Source organism: Hemitrygon akajei, chromosome 2 (genome assembly GCF_048418815.1).
Source record: "Hemitrygon akajei chromosome 2, sHemAka1.3, whole genome shotgun sequence".
NCBI lineage: Eukaryota > Metazoa > Chordata > Chondrichthyes > Myliobatiformes > Dasyatidae > Hemitrygon > Hemitrygon akajei.
In genome coordinates, this window is record NC_133125.1 from 195,206,727 (window position 1) to 195,223,182 (window position 16,456).

Consider the following 16,456-nt stretch of genomic DNA (forward strand, 5'->3'; position numbering starts at 1 on the left):
TATCTGGTAAGTTCCTCCTTTCCTCCTTCATTCCTCATTCCTTGTCTGTTAGGGGGCATCTGTGCAGTGAGAGTTGGGTTTTGTTTCGTGTAGCTCTGGGAGACCTCCCGTCCCCTGGAGAACCACATCGGCACCGGGCGCACCGAGCTGCAGCTGCTCAGGGAACGTACTAAGGAACGGGAGCTGCAGCTCAATGACGTTCGGCTCATACGAGAGAGTGAGGAGATGATAGACAGGAGCTACAGGGAAGTAGTCACCCATGGGTTTCGGGAGGCAGGTAATTGGATGACTGGCAGAAGGAAGGTAAACGGGCAGCCACTGCAGAGTACCCCTGTGGCCATTCCCCTCGATAATATGTAAACCACCTTGGATGCCATTGAGGAGGGCGACCTACCAGAGAGAGCCACAGCAACTGGGTGTGGTGTTGTGGCTCAGAAGAGAAGGGAGGAGGACTGCAGTGGTAAAAGGAGATTCCATGATCAGAGGAACAGAGACGATTCTGTGGGCACGATAGAGACACCCAGACGGTATGTTGCCTCCCAGCTGCCAGAAACAGGGATGTCTCGGATCGGATCCATGGTATTCTAAAGGAGGAGGGTGAGCAGCCGGAAGTCTTGGTGCATAGTGGCACCAACCTCCTAGTAGGAGAGTTGAGGAGGTCCTGAAGAGAGATTTTAGGGTGTTAGACAGAAAGCTGAAAAACAGAAGCTCCAGGGTGGTAACCTCTGCATTAGTGGGGTCAAGAATAGGGTGACCCTGTGTCTAAAGAACTGGTGCAGGGGGCAGGGGTTCAGGTTTCTGGGTCATTGGCATCTCTTCTGGGGAAGGTACAATCTGTACAAAAGAGATAGTTACGCCTGAACTCAAGGGGAACCAATTTCCTTGCAGGGAGGTTTACTGGTGTTGTTTGGGGGTGGGGGGTGGGGGGTGGTTTAAACTCATTTGCAGGGCGATGGGAACCGGAGTGATCGTGCTGAGGATGAGGTAGTTGGTTTACAAACAGAGGCTGTGTGTAGTGAGACTCATAGCAAGGAGAGGCTGATGACAGGGGAAAATTACAGTCAACAGTTGCAATGTAAAAGGTGGGCAGAACTGAAAAAGGTGAATACAAGGCTGAAGATGTTATATTTGAATGTGCAGAGTATAAGCTAGATGAACTTGTAGTACAGTTACAGATTGGCATGTATGACACGGACACCACTGAATCATGGCGAAACGAAGGTTATAGTTGGGAGCTTAATATCCAAGGATACACATTGTATTGAAAGGACAGGCAGGTAGGTAGAGGGGGAGGTGTGGCTCTATTTGTAAAAAAATGAAATCAAACCAATAGATAGTGGTGCGATGTGGTCAGAAGGTGTTGAGTCATTATAGGTAAAGCTAAGGACTGCAAGGGTAAAAAGACCCTGATGAGAGTTGTATACAGATCCCCAAACAGAAGTAAAGATGTGGTCTACAAATTACAATGGAGACAGCAAATGCATGTCAAAAGGACAATGTGATGAGAGTCGTGGAAGATTTCAATATTGATTTGAATTGACTTTATTTCTTATATCCTTCACATACATGAGGAGTAAAAATCTTTACCTTACATCTCCATCTAAATGTGCAAGCATTGTCATTTATAATAAATAGACAATCAATGTTACAGCATGAGTTCATCAGTCTGCTGGCCTGGTCCGGAGCCTGTTGGTCCTGGCTTTTATGCTGCGGTACCGTTTCCCGGGTAGTAGCAGCTGGAATAGATTATGGTTGGGATGGCTTGGGTCCCCGAAGATCCTACGGGCCCTTGTTACACACCTGCTGGATCCCAAGCCTAAGAGACAGCTTTTTAAAGCAGCTGGTAGTTAAGCCCACCAGGGATCAGCTATTCTGGATTGAGTGTTGTGCAATGAACCAGAATTGATTAGAGAGCTTAATGTAAAGAAATGCGTGGGATCCAGTGACCATACTGTGATCGAATTCACCCTGAAATTTGGGAAGGAGAAGCTGAAGTCAGTTGTATCAGTATTACAGTGATGTAAAGAGAATTAGAGGCATGAGAGAGGAGTTGGCCAAAATTGATTGGAAAAACAACCCTGGCAGGAATGATGGCAGAACAGCAATGACTGGAATTTCTGGGAACAATTTAGAAGGCGCAGGACATGCTCATCCCAAAGAGGCTGAAGTTTACTGAAGGAAAGATGCTGCAGCAGTGGCTGACAAGAGAAGTCAAAACCCATGAGAGAGCATGTTCCACACTGTAGCAATCAATCAGTAGATAAATCGATCCTCCCACAATCCAAAGATGGGTTTATTGGTCACTGTAAATTGTCCCAGGATTTGGCTATGATTAAATGGGGGGTGGGGGTTGCCTGGTGGAGTGGCTCGAAGGGCCGGAAGGGTCTGTTGTGCAGTGTATCTCAATGAAGAAATGAATGAATCTCCTAGTGAATGAGCGGTCCATTCAATAGAGGGATAGAAGTTGTCATTGAGACTAGTGGTGTGTCTTTTCAAGATTTAAAAAAAATAAGTCTTCTGCCTACTAAGAAAGGAGAGAAGAAAGGATTTTCCAGAGTGAGTTTGTTGGTTGCTTTCTCGACAGCAGTAGAAAGTGTGGACGGACAGTGGATAGTTTCATTGTGCTGGGCCATGTCCGCAATTCTCTGCGGTTTCCTGTGATCACGGGCAAGAACTTGATGAGGCAACTACTGGATAGGATACTTTCAATGATTAATCTGTAAATGTTTAGTGAGGGTCACACCAAATTTCAAACGTCCATACAGAGTGTGTGTCACTGGGAATGTCAAAGTGATGGGATTTTGGAATTTCCCATGGATCCAGCCCTGTGTACAAGGCTCCACATGCTATGGAATGAATTATGTTGCATAACGGGAGAGATGGTGGAACCTGGAGAAATGTTTATGCATTGATCCTTTCGGAGTAGCTTATTGTGGGTGAATGGGGTGGAAAGCATCTATTGATCTAATTTCAGCACCCTGTTTTGTTCCGCAGATCCCACAAGAAAGCTGCCGATTGCTCATATTATAGGTAAGTAATCTGCATCACGCCGGCTGTCCTCATAGATCATATCACAGTCTGTCTTCCGCCCCTCCACCACCCCACAGCCCATAACACTCCCAGAACCCACATCCCTGCTACACCACAAACATCCTCACCTCGCCTCTGGTCTCATGGAATTTCTAGGTGCAGGAGGTGGTGGATTCTGCAGGACTTTCCCACTCTGCCAGGCACAGAATTTCTGGAGTTTTGTGGTGGAGGGACAGTCCCCTGTCGGAGCTCCACCCACTGCATGGAAGTTTTAACGACTAATGTTTTGGACAGGGTGCAAATGGAGCTCACCAGGATACTGCTTGGATTGGGGAGAATGTTATGGAAGGTTGGACAAACCTGAGCTGTTTTTGTTCTGGAGCAGCAGAGGCTGAGGGGAGACCTGATAAAAGTTTATAAGATTGAGGGGCATAGATAGGACAGTCAGACAGTATCATTGTAATCCCTAATATTAGAGGGTATGCATTTAAGGTGAGAGGAGATAAGTTCAAAGGAGACATGTTGGGAGAGTTTCTAATAGAAAGTGTTGTGTGTCTGGAATGTGCTGCCAGGGGTGTGGTGGGGGCAGATATGATAGAGGAATTCAAAAGGGTATCAGACAGTCACATGAATCTACATGGAACGAAAAGATAAGAACATATTAAAGACAGAAGAAAGTAGAATCCATCACCAAGGACCCCCACCATCCAGGTAATGCTCTCTTCCCACTACTGACTTTGGGCAGGAGGTACAGGGGTCTTGAGTCCCACCCCACCAAGATCAGGAACAGTTATTACCCTACAACCATCAGGCTCCTGAACCAGCGTGGATAACTTCACTCGCCACAAAACTAGTCTTACAGCCTACAGACTCACTTTCAAAGACCCAACAACTCAAGTTATAACTCAGTACTATTTTTGTGTTTCTTTGAACAGCTTATCTTTTGCACATTGGTTCTTCGTTTATATATAGTTTGGTAAATTCTTTTGTAATTCTTTATTTTTCTGTAACTGCGATGAAATGGATCTCGGGGTAGTAAATGTTATCACTGATAGTAAACTTGACTTTGAAAAGAGATCAGTTTAATTGAACATTTGATTGCTAATTCAGTTATTTTGAACACAGAACAGTACAGGCTCTTCAGCCCATGGTGTTTTAACCTACTCTGAGATCAATCTAACCCTTCCCTCCCACATTGCCACCCATTTTTCTATCATCTGTGTGCCTATCTAACAGTCTCTTAAATAGATAGATAGATAGATGAATACTTTATTCATCCCCATGGGGAAATTCAACATTTTTTCCAATGTCCCATACACTTGTTGTAGCAAAAACTAATTACATACATACTTAACTCAGTAATAATATGATATGCATCTAAATCACTAACTCAAAAAGCATTAATAATAGCTTTAAAAAAAAAGTTCTTAAGTCCTGGCAGTTGAATTGTAAAGCCTAATGGCATTGGGGAGTATTGACCTCTTCATCCTGTCTGAGGAGCATTGCATCGATAGTAACCTGTCGCTGAAACTGCTTCTCTGTCTCTGGATGGTGCTATGTAGAGGATGTTCAGGGTTTTCCATAATTGACTGTAGCCTACTCAGCGCCCTTCGCTCAGCTACCGATGTTAAACTCTCCAGTACTTTGCCCACGACAGAGCCCGCCTTCCTTACCAGCTTATTAAGACGTGAGGCGTCCTTCTTCTTAATGCTTCCTCCCCAACACGCCACCACAAAGAAGAGGGCGCTCTCAACAACTGACCTATAGAACATCTTCAGCATCTCACTGCAGACATTGAATGACGCCAACCTTCTAAGGAAGTACAGTCGACTCTGTGCCTTCCTGCACAAGGCATCTGTGTTGGCAGTCCAGTCTAGCTTCTCGTCTAACTGTACTCCCAGATACTTGTAGGTCTTAACCTGCTCCACACATTCTCCATTAATGATCACTGGCTCCATATGAGGCCTAGATCTCCTAAAGTCCACCACCATCTCCTTGGTCTTGGTGATATTGAGACGCAGGTAGACGCAGGTAAATGCCTCTACCACCACCTTGGAAGGGTGATTTTGGCACAAAATCAAGAACCACAGGGCCTGTTCTGTGCTGTTTTGTTCTACATTCCCCAACAAAGTGGGCATCATTGGCAAAGATTGACTTTTTTTTGCCTCTTGAGGAGGTATTGCAGAGCTGCCTTCAGTTTCAGCAATACGATACCCTGCTTGCGCACCGCAAGGGGGTAGTTATGCCAAAAATATGGATTTGGAGACAGACAAGGCCTGGATTAAAAATAGCAAAATCTCCTTTCTCAAAGGCATGAGTGAACCAAATAATTTCTTAATAGCACTCAACTTGTTACTTGTAGGAGGGCTGTGGAAGCTTTAGAGAGGGTGCAGTGGAGATATACCAGGATGCTGTCTGGATTTAAGAGCATGTCTTTTGAAGATGGGTCAAGTTAGCTAGGGCATTTCTCTTTGGAGCGAAGGAGGATGACAGATGACATGATGGAGATATGAGGCACAGATAGAGTGGACAGCCAGTGTCGTTTAACCCCAAGGTGAAAATGGCTAAATAGGAGGGGGCAGAATTTTAAGCTGTTTGGAGGAAAGAATAGCGGGATGTCAAACAGTTTATTTTTTTAAAGAGATTATTTATCACATGTATATTGAAACATACAGTGAAATGTGTCACTTGTAGCAAATCAAACCAGCCAGGGTTGTTCTGGGCAGACCTCATTTGTCCCCACACTTCCAGTACTCGCATAGCTTGCTCACGATGCACTGATCCTGACCGTATGTTTTCAGAATATGAAAGGAAACTTGGAGCACACAGAGGAAACCCACACAGTCACGGGGAGAATATACAAACTCCTTACAGACACTCGTGGGAATCACACCCTGGTCTTAAAGCATTGCTCTAGCTGCCACCCTTCTGTGTCTCTCTGTTTTACACGGAAAGTGGGTCATGCATGAAACATGCTACCAAAGATGGTCATAAAGTCAGATACATTAGGGACATGTAAGAGCCTTTCAGATTGGCACATGGATGAAAGAAAAACGGAGGCCTGTAGGGGAGGGAGAGTGACAGGGTGGAGGTACATCTCCGCTAAAGGAGATGAAAAGCATTCTTTCTCTCCGCTAGCCTGCAGGTGACCCTTGGGTAAGGTGTAGCACCTGCTTAACCCCTCCCCATCGATTGGGTCAAGTGAAGCCACAGGAACAGGTCGTATGAGCAGCCAGTGCAGATCACAACTTCTGGTTATGTGACCACAGATGCCAAGCAGACAGTCTCTGAAGGGTATTGGTAATGGCTGGGGTCACCCATTTTTGTAAAGGCACTGCCAAGAAGAAGGCAATGGCAACACTAATGTAGAAAAATTTGCCAAGAATAATCATGATCATAGAAAGACCATGATTGCCTACGTCATACGACATGGCACAGAATGAATGAGCAACAGTGGAGGGAAGAGTTAGATTGATCTTGGATTAGGTTAAAGGGTCAAGTCAAATTGTGAGCTGAAGGCCCTTTACTGTACTGTAGAGTTCTATGTTTTACTTAAAATAAACTTAAAAATTCAAAATATTTTATAGGTGATAGATCCTCCCAGCTTTACATAGCCTATACATACACACACTGGCCACTTTTATAGGTGCACCTGTACACCTGTTTTTAATACAAATATCTAATCAGCCAGTCGTGTGCCTGCAACTGTCTGCATGCAGACAGGATCAGTTATTATTCAGACCAAACACTGGAATGGAGAAGGAATGTGATCTAAGTGACTTTGACCTTGGAAATGATTGTTGGTGCCAGATGGAGTGTTTTGAGTACAGTATTTCAAAAACTGCTGATCTCCTGGCAAACACAAAAACGTCTGCTGAGTGGTAGTTACGTGGATAATGAGAGAGACAGAGAGAGAGGTCAGAGGAGAATGGCCAGATTGGTTCAGGCTGACAGGAAGGTGACAGTAACTCAAATAACCACTTGTAATAACAGTAGTGTGCAGAATTGATGAATGTATCAAGGCTTGACGTGGATAGGCTTCAGCAGCAAAAGGCCACAGACGTACACTGAGTGGTGACTTTATTAGGTACAGAAGGTGGATATAGTCATTCAACACAGAAACAGGCCCTTCTGCCCATCTCAACCATACTGACCAAGGTGCCCATTCAAAGTTGGACCTATTTGCCCATCTGGGCTAGTCCTTCTAGGGTCGGAGTTCCAACTGGGCTGTTGAGGAGTGTGTTTGTGGATTTAGTAACCATGCAGATCGCTCATCTTTTACTCATATCCCTCAAACATTGAGCCGTAATCTCAAAATGGCAGTGCAGGCTTGAAGGGCCGAATGGTCTACTTCTGCACCTATTGTCTATTGTCTATTAAACCTTTCCCATCCATCAACCTGTCCAAATTTAAACATTGACACGTGCAGGCAGCCCCCAGCACATCCTCAGGTGTGTTGGTTGTTAACGCAATCAAGACATTTCATTCTATGTTATGATAAATAAACTTGAATAATGCCTGCCTGCATTGCAGTTTCTCTGTAACACCTTATTCTGCATGCTGTTATTGTTTAACCTCGTACTAGCTCAATGCAAAGTTATACTGAATTGATCAGTATGGAGAGCATGCAAGGCACGATCTTAGTACATGTGGGAGGGGAAAGATCTGGTTTATTGTGGTCAATGTGGGTACGAACAACGTAGGAAGAACAAGGAAGTAGGCTCTGCAGAGTGAGTTTGAGCAGCTAGGGAATACTTTAAAATGCCCAACTAAAAAGGTAGTAATCTCTGTATTGTTACCTTAACCACATGCAAATTGGCTGAGGGTTTAAAAGATGAGAGAGCCAAATGTGCTGCACAAAGATTCAAATTTGAAAGTAAATCTATTATCAAAGTACATTTATATCATCATATACAACCCAGGCATTGACTGTAAGCACAGGGAAGCACAACAGAGTCAATAAAAAATCACACTCAAGAGGGTCAGACAACCAATGTGCATCTGTGCAAATAGATAATAAATATATAAGAACTAAATGAAAGTTCAAAGTAAAATCTATTATCAGAGTACATACAAGTCACATACAACTTTGAAGTTCCTTTTCCGGCAGGCATACTGAGCAAATCTATAGAACAGTAACTGTAAACAGGATCAATAAACAACAAACAGTACAGATATAAATAAATAGCAATAAATGACAAGAGCATGAAACAACAAGATAAAGAGTCATTAAAGTGAGATCATCAGTTGTGGGAATACCAGAAATGGAATGAGTATGGTTATCCCATTTTGTTCAAGAGTCTGACGGTTCAGGGGTAGTAACTGTTCTTTAACCTGGTGGTGTGAGTCCTGGGGCACGTGCCTTCTACCTGATGGCAGTAATGAGAAAAGAGCATGGACTGGGTGGTGAGGATCTCTGATGGATGTTGCTTTTCTACATTTCGTGCAGATGTGCTCAATGGTTGTTGGGGTGGGGTGCTTTGCCTGTGATTTATTGGACCAATCCACTAACTTCTGTAGGATTTCCTGTTCAAAGGCATTAAGGCATTGGTTTTCCCATACCAGGCCATAATGAACCAGTCAATGCACTTTCCACCAGACATCTATAGAAGTTTATCAAGGCTTTTAATGACATGCTGAATCTCCACAGACTCCTGAGGAAGTAATGGCACTGCAATTCTTTCTTTGCAGTTATATTTATATGACAGGACAGATTCTCTGAAATAGTGCCATCCAGGAATTTAAACTTACTGGCCCTCTCCTCCTCTGATCTGCTAATGAAGATGGATCTCTGGTTCCCCCTCCTGAAGTTTACCATCAGAATTCTACAAATATTGAGAACATGAGCTGAAAGTACTTGGTGTGAGAGAAGTGGGATTGGATTGGATATATTTTCATTTGCTGTATTTAAACTGGAAGTTGATAGGTTCTTGCAACACACGCAATATGCTGGAGAAACTCAGCAGGCCAGGCAGCATATATTGAAAAGAGTAAAGTTGACCTTTCGGGTCGAGATCATCCAGTCCTGCTGAAGGGTCTCGGCCGGAAATGTCGACTGTACTATATTCCATAGAGGTTGCAAGCCCTGCTGAGTTCCTCCAGCATTTTGTGTGTGTGCTTGGATTTCCAACATCTGCAGATTTTCTCTTGTTTGTAGTTGATAGTTTCTTGATTATTCCGGTCCATTGATGCAGCCTGTTGCTGAGTTACTAGAGTGTGAGTGTGAGTGTGAGTGTGAGTGTGAGTGTGAGTGTGAGTGTGAGTGTGAGTGAGTGTGTGTGTGTGTGTGTGTGTGTGTGTGGTGTGTGTGTGTGTGTGTGTGTGTGTGTGTGTGTGTGTGTGTTGCACAGGGGAATACTGCCACCTGCAGGTCCAATCTGAACTGTGCTCCGTGCCAGCTTCCACTTCAAGTCAAGTTTGTTGTCATGTGAGATACAGGTGCAGTGAAAACCATGCTTGCAGCAGCATAGCAGGCAAATACGGACAGAAAACACAGAGGACATGAATTTTACATGGGACAATGTTCGCAATCCTAATGACAACCTCAGTGTAACAAGACAATGATACAAAAGTAGGTGGAAGGGCAGATGGTGTTGAGAAAGCAGAGTCTGCAGAAGGACTTGGACAGATTGGGACAATGGGTGAGTAAGTGGCAGATGAAATACAGTGTCAGGAAGAGTATGTCCATGCACTTTGGCCGAAGTAATAAAGGTCTAGACTGTTTTCGAAATGGAGAGTAGACTGCAGGTGCAAAGAGCCCTCGTGCAAGATTTCCTAAAGGTTAACTTGCTGGTTGTGTCAGTGGCAAGGAAGGCAAATGCAATGTTAGCATTAATTTTGAGAGAATATCAATATAAAAACAAGGATGTAATGCTGGGGCTTCAGAAGCCATTGATTAGACTTCAATTGGAGTACTGTGAGCAGATTTGGTCCCATTATTTATGAAGTTGTATGCTTTCATTGGAGACAATGTGGAGGAGGTTTAAGAGTAATCCCAGGAATAAAAGGGTTAATGCCCCAGAACTGTTAGATGGCTCTGGGCCTGCACTTACTACAGATTAGAAGAATTAGTGAGGATCTCATTGAAACCTATCAAACATTGAAAGGCTGAGATAGAGTGGACATGTAGAGGATGTTTCCAATACTGGCAGCGCCTAGGAGCAGAGGGCACAGCCTCAGAATGGAAGGATGTCCCTTTAGAACAAAGAAGTGGAGATATTTCTTTTACCAGAGGGCAGTGAATCTGTGGAATTTATTGCCACTGACAGCTCTGGAGACCAAGTCATTGGATACATTAAAAACAGGGGCTGATAGGTTCTTGATTTGTAAGGATGTCAAGGATTATGGCGAGAAGGCAGGAGAATGAGGTTGAGAGGGAAAATAAATCAGCCTTGATCAAGTGGTGGATCAGACATGATAGTTCTGCTACTGTCCTGTGCTTTTTGGACCACTGTCACCAGTTTCACTACAATGGACGTGGTGGTTGCAATTGTGTGCTTGCTTGTACAGTGTATTAGTGTTTCACTCGTCTGATGCTCTGTGCCCGTGATGCTGCTGCAGGTTTTTCATCACACACGTGACAATAAACCTGGCCTTGACTTTATAAGCAGAGAAAAGTGGCAGAATGCAATGTGCAAAACCAGGCATTAGTGCAAACAAAGTACACACAGAGACAATTCCACGTTAATACAAGAGGTCTATGGTGTCCGTTTGCAGAGACAATTCCACGTTAATACAAGAGGTCTATGGTGTCCGTTTGCAGAGACAATTCCACGTTAATACAAGAGGTCTATGGTGTCCGTTTGCAGAGACAATTCCACGTTAATACAAGAGGTCTATGGTGTCCGTTTGCAGAGACAATTCCACGTTAATACAAGAGGTCTATGGTGTCCATTTGCAGAGACAATTCCACGTTAATACAAGAGGTCTATGGTGTCCGTTTGCAGAGACAATTCCACGTTAATACAAGAGGTCTATGGTGTCCGTTTGCAGAGACAATTCCACGTTAATACAAGAGGTCTATGGTGTCCGTTTGCAGAGACAATTCCACGTTAATACAAGAGGTGGTCTGTATGCTCTGTTGCTGAGATAGTTAGGTTGCGTAGGTCAGTTCAACAACCTGATGGCTGTTAGGAAGTAGCTGTTCATGAACCTGGTGGTGTGAGTCTTCATGCTTCTGTATTACCTGCCTGTCAGTAGCAGTGAGAAGAAAGCATGGCCTGGCTGCTCGAAATTGCTGATCAAAATTATCAGAGTCTAACTCCCACTACTCGCTCCCCAAGAGCACATTTGGAGCACATCCCATAAAAGGATGGTTCCCCTTCCCCACTTTACACTCCCCCACCTCCTTAAGAACACAGGGATGGGAATAAATAAGACCATATGATATAGGAGCAGAATTGGGCCATTTGTACCATGTAATCTGCTCCGTCTCTTCATGGTTGAATTAATTTCCCTCGCAATCTCTTTCTCCTGCCGTCCCCCCTGTCGCCTTTGACGTACTTGCTAATGAAGAACCTATCAATCTCTGCTTTAAATATACCCAGTGACTTGGCCTCCACAGCCGTCTGTGATAATGATTTCCACAGGTTCGGCACTGTCAGGCTAAAGAATTTTCTCCTCATTTCTGTTCTAAATGGTCATCCCTCTATTGTGAGGTTGTGTCCCCTTGGCCCTAGATTCTCCCTCTAGTGTACTTCCTTAGAAGGTTGGCGTCATTCAATGTCTGCAGTGAGATGCTGAAGATGTTCTATAGGTCAGTTGTGGAGAGCGCCCTCTTCTTTGTGGTGGCGTGTTGGGGAGGAAGCATTAAGAAGAGGGACGCCTCACGTCTTAATAAGCTGGTAAGGAAGGCGGGCTCTGTCGTGGGCAAAGTACTGGAGAGTTTAACATCGGTAGCTGAGCGAAGGGCGATGAGTAGGCTACGGTCAATTATGGAAAACTCTGAACATCCTCTACATAGCACCATCCAGAGACAGAGAAGCAGTTTCAGCGACAGGTTACTATCGATGCAATGCTCCTCAGACAGGATGAAGAGGTCAATACTCCCCAATGCCATTAGGCTTTACAATTCAACCGCTAGGACTTAAGAACTTTTTAAAAGCTATTATTAATGCTTTTTGAGATAGTGATTTAGATGCATATCATATTTTTACTGAGTTAAGTATTGTATGTAATTAGTTTTGCTACAACAAGTGTATGGGACATTGGAAAAAATGTTGAATTTCCCCATGGGGATGAATAAAGTATCTATCTATCTATCTATCTATCTATCTAGTAGAAGCATCCTCTCCACATCCACTCTATCTCAGTCTTTCAATAGTCAGTAGATTTCACTGAGACCCCTCCCCTCCCACCCCCACTGAACTGAAGGGAGTACAGGCCCAGAGACATAAAGCATGGATCGTACATTCACCCATTCATCCCAGGATTATTCTTGTCAACCTCCACTTGTTGGCCTTCCAATCCTCAGATCTGCTGAGGTAAACAAGAAGCTTTCTGACCCTTGACGTTTTCTTCTGAGGCGTGTTTGATGTCTCTGGGTTTTTATTCGATAAATGTCAGAACAATGAGAGGGATTTCACTGAAACCTGCAAGATACTGAAAAGCCTTAAGAGAGTGGATGTGGACAAGGTATTTCCATCAATGGGAGGATCTACAACCAGACGGCACAGTCTCAGAATAAAGGAATGCTCCTTTAGAACAAAAATGAGGAGACATTTGTTCCGCCAAGGTTAAGTGCCACAGATAGCTGTGGAGACGATGTCACTGGGTGTTTTAAGGCAGGGGTCCTTGACTGGTAATGATTGAAGCTTATGCGGATGAGGGTGGCAAGACTGAGAAAGAATTAGCCATAATTGAATAGTGATGGGCTGAATGGCCTTATTCCCAGTAAAGGAGGGGAAGCAGTGAGGTTGGGACTGTGTTGTGTGTGTGGTGATTCTGTGGAAGTTATTGCCACATTTAGACAGGAACAAAAATGTCAGAAAAATTGAGGCTTATGTAGGAGGGAAGGGTTAGAAATGTTGCTGAGGTAGGTTAAATGTTTGGCACAACATCAGGGCTGTGCTGTAATGTTCTACTTTATATGTTCAAATGGATGTGGAGGCCGTCTGTGGGTATCTTTAAATCAGCGGTTAATGGGATTTAATTTGTAAAAGTGTCAAATGTTTTGGGGCAGGAGAATGGGGTTGAGATAGAATGATAGAACAGACTCGATAGGCTAATTCTGTTCTGATGTCATGTGGTCTTATGGTAACCCAGGACCATAGCAGCTGATCGGAGTTTGAGGGGGAGTGAAGGAAGAGGAAAGGGATGTAGAGAAGGAGGGGAATAGGGAATGGAGGGAGGAATGCAAATTGTGAGACCAGAAGAGATAGGAGTAGAAATAGGCCAAGTGGCCCATCAAGACAGCTCTGCCAACTGATCATGGCTGATTTAATATTGCTTTCAATCCCATTCTCCTGGGTGGGAATGGAGAGAGGGATAGAGGGACATGTGGTGTGCAGGTAAACGGTGAGGGTGCGTGTGTTCACACAGTTGTGTTGCGGAGACCATAGTCTGACCTGCATCCCTCTCCTCCCAGCCTTACAGAAGTTTGACAACGGAAGCGTGAAGTGGGGGACTAACAGGTTGGAATCCAGCCTCCAGGCCATGGATTACGACAACGGATCCATCATCGTTTTGGAGGCAGGCCATTACTATGTGTACTCCCAGGTCTCGTTCGTGGGGCCCAGCTGCAATAACACCTCAGAGGTCCTGGAGAGTAAAGTTCTGTACCAGCAGGGTTTTAACCACAGTGTCCTGGAACTCATGGAGGCGACCCAGTCAGCCTGCGAGGGGTCCAACAAAAAGAGATGGTACCAGTCGATCCGGCAGGGCGGCGTCTTCCAGCTGGACAAAGACATGCGCCTGTCCCTGAAGATCAGTCCCCTAGGCTGGGCTGAAATGGAACACCACAAGACCTATTTCGGAGCTTTCAAAATCCAGTGATTGCCTCTGTGGGCCGAGAGGTGGGTAAGGAGAGAGGGGACGCTGGCTCCTTTAAAACACAGCCCCTTACCCATCCCAGGCCCCACGCTCCAAGTGAACATTGATGAAGGACTGCCCCTTCGAGGGGCTAATTTGCAAATTATGATCTTCCCCCAACCAACCCCCTTGTACATTGAATCTCAAAGACTGGCTGGTTTTGGAGTTCCCACCCCTTTTTAAAGGGGTGGCAGTGTTGGGGGCAGGGGAGAAGGTAGTTTCCGTAGAGAGTGTAAATACCGCCGCCTCTTCATCCCACCAGCGTTGCGATGTTGAAGTGGGGGACATCAGATGCGTGGAGTTAAAGCAGGGATGATCTCTGGCTTGTTGGAAAAGATGTGGGAAAGTGATTGAGGATCGGGTTAGGGAGAAGGTGGTGAGGGGTGGGGGCAGGGCGTCACCACTCTCTGCGGATCAGCGGCTGATCCTTTGGCACACCGATTTTGCACTTTCCAGTCTCGGCCCGTTTCTGTGGGGAGGGGGAGTGAAAGGGTTCTGGTCGCTCGGAATGAAGGGGACTTATAAACTTCTCTCCAGGGCGAGGACGGTTGAGGACCCAAGATATCCGGGGCTGCGGGACAAGGGCTGTGACTGAAGGATTCCTAAGAGCGCTCGGGGAGCTTCCGAGCGGGGCTTAGACCATAAAGCATATGAGCAGATTTAGGCTATGCAGCCGTGGCCTTTTGGATACGTTCTAACATGGAGCAAAGCTGCCCAGCATTTTCCTGCATCCCAGGAATCCATGCTGGGAAGGAATGTCTGGTTTAGGAACCGGACCTACTCAGTCGATCAGGCCCCGTGGAGAGGCAATTCCTAAGAATTATTCAAGTCGATGTGCCTCTGTTACAATTCTCCAAAGGTGACTTCAATGCCTGATATAGGTGAATAAGATGATGAAAGGCATTGATCGTGAGGATAGTCAGAGGATTTTTCCTGGGGCTGGAATGGCTAACACGAGAGGGCACAGTTTTAAGGTGCTTGGAAGCAGGTACAGAGGAGATATCAGGGGTAAGTTTTTTAACTCAGGGAGTGGTGAGTGCGTTGAATGGGCTGCTGGCAGTGGAGGTGGAGGAGGCAGATATGATCGGGTCTTTTAAGAGACTCCTGGATAGGTACATGGAGCTTAGAGAAATAGAGGGCTATGTATAAGTTACTTCTAAAGTAATTCCACGTTCGGCACAGCATTGTGGGCCGAAGGTCCTGTGTTGTGCTGTAGGTTTTCTATGCTTCTAATCTCAAGGCAGTTCCCCACCTTAGACTGTTCCCGCTTGAGGGGAGTCACGAACATGGGGTCGGGATAAGGGGTCTGTCTTTTGAAAACAGGGACGTGTGGAAATATCTCTCGAGGTAGTGAGCTTCTGAGATTCTCTGCCTCTGAGGGAGGGCAAGTAGGGAATCATCGTGGAATGGAGCATGAGTGGGGAGCTAGCGTGTAAAATAGTTGAGGAGAGCGAAAAAAGAACAAGTAAAAAGGGTCGCGGACACAGGGACCTGTATTAAATTAAAACACACTAAAAATCTCAACGGGCCGAGCAGTATCTATGGAGGCAAAAGGCACGTCCACATTTCACGTTGCGATCCCATATCAGGAAAACAGTCATGATCACTTTGGATGGCAGGGCAGGTTTGAGAGCCTACTCCTGAATGTACTGACCGGTGTTTCTGAAATATCACCTCTCCACAGAGGCTGGCTGACCGGCTGAGTGTTACCAGTGTTTTCTGAATTTATTTCAGGTTTCAATGAATTGCCTCCAGGAGGCAAGAGCACTTTAGGATGGGGCTCACACCTCGCGCCCCTCCCCCGCCTCAAACGAGTGTCTATGGTTGAGTTTGGGAAACCGTCTGAGTGAGATTACTCTGAATAATCGGCCGAAGGGTCGTTCTTCATGGGTAAACAAAATGAATTGGACAGGTTGTGGTGGGAAGCCGGTGCCATTGGAAAGGAGACTCCAGGACTGAATGCAGTCTCATGGTCAACGCTTGCTGCTAGTGTTCTGAAATTTAGTGCCTTTATTTATTAAATGCGCGCTTTTGATCTAACTTATTTTAACAGATATTTTCGGGTGTTAAAAATTTGGTGATGGGATGTTGTGTTAGAGACAGAGCGAATTTCGCTGTGACACTGGGAAACTGCGTTTAGGATTTTTTTTTGCACAGGGGATTCGTGTTGGCGGATCTCCATCTCTCAGGGTCAATAAAGAGGAACAGCGGATACCCGCACTGTGTGTGTCTCATTGTTCAGCTCATGGAAAGCAGACATTGTCCGCGGGTCCCAGTGTGTATTCATGTGTGCTTCGGTCAATGTGTATTGGGGGGGTACTGGAGTCTTTAGGTGACGGCGGTGGGGTTAATATGTGAGGGAGGGTCAGAACATCCAGGAGGGGGAGGGAAAAGAGGC

At 45.3% G+C, this 16,456-nt stretch overlaps 1 protein-coding gene across 2 annotated transcripts in view; it reads left to right on the top strand.

Annotated features, from left to right (window-relative positions):
• The window catches only part of LOC140719692 (tumor necrosis factor-like), a 43,773-nt gene extending 27,517 nt beyond the window's left edge, over positions 1–16,256 (top strand). For both annotated transcript variants that reach the window (XM_073034495.1, XM_073034501.1), the window contains exons 4-5: positions 2,995–3,030; positions 13,616–16,256. In XM_073034495.1, coding sequence (XP_072890596.1) covers positions 2,995–3,030; positions 13,616–14,022 — 443 coding nt within the window. In that variant the 3' untranslated portion in view covers positions 14,023–16,256. The remainder of the gene's footprint in view (positions 1–2,994; positions 3,031–13,615) is intronic.
• The last annotated feature ends 200 nt before the right edge of the window (positions 16,257–16,456 follow it).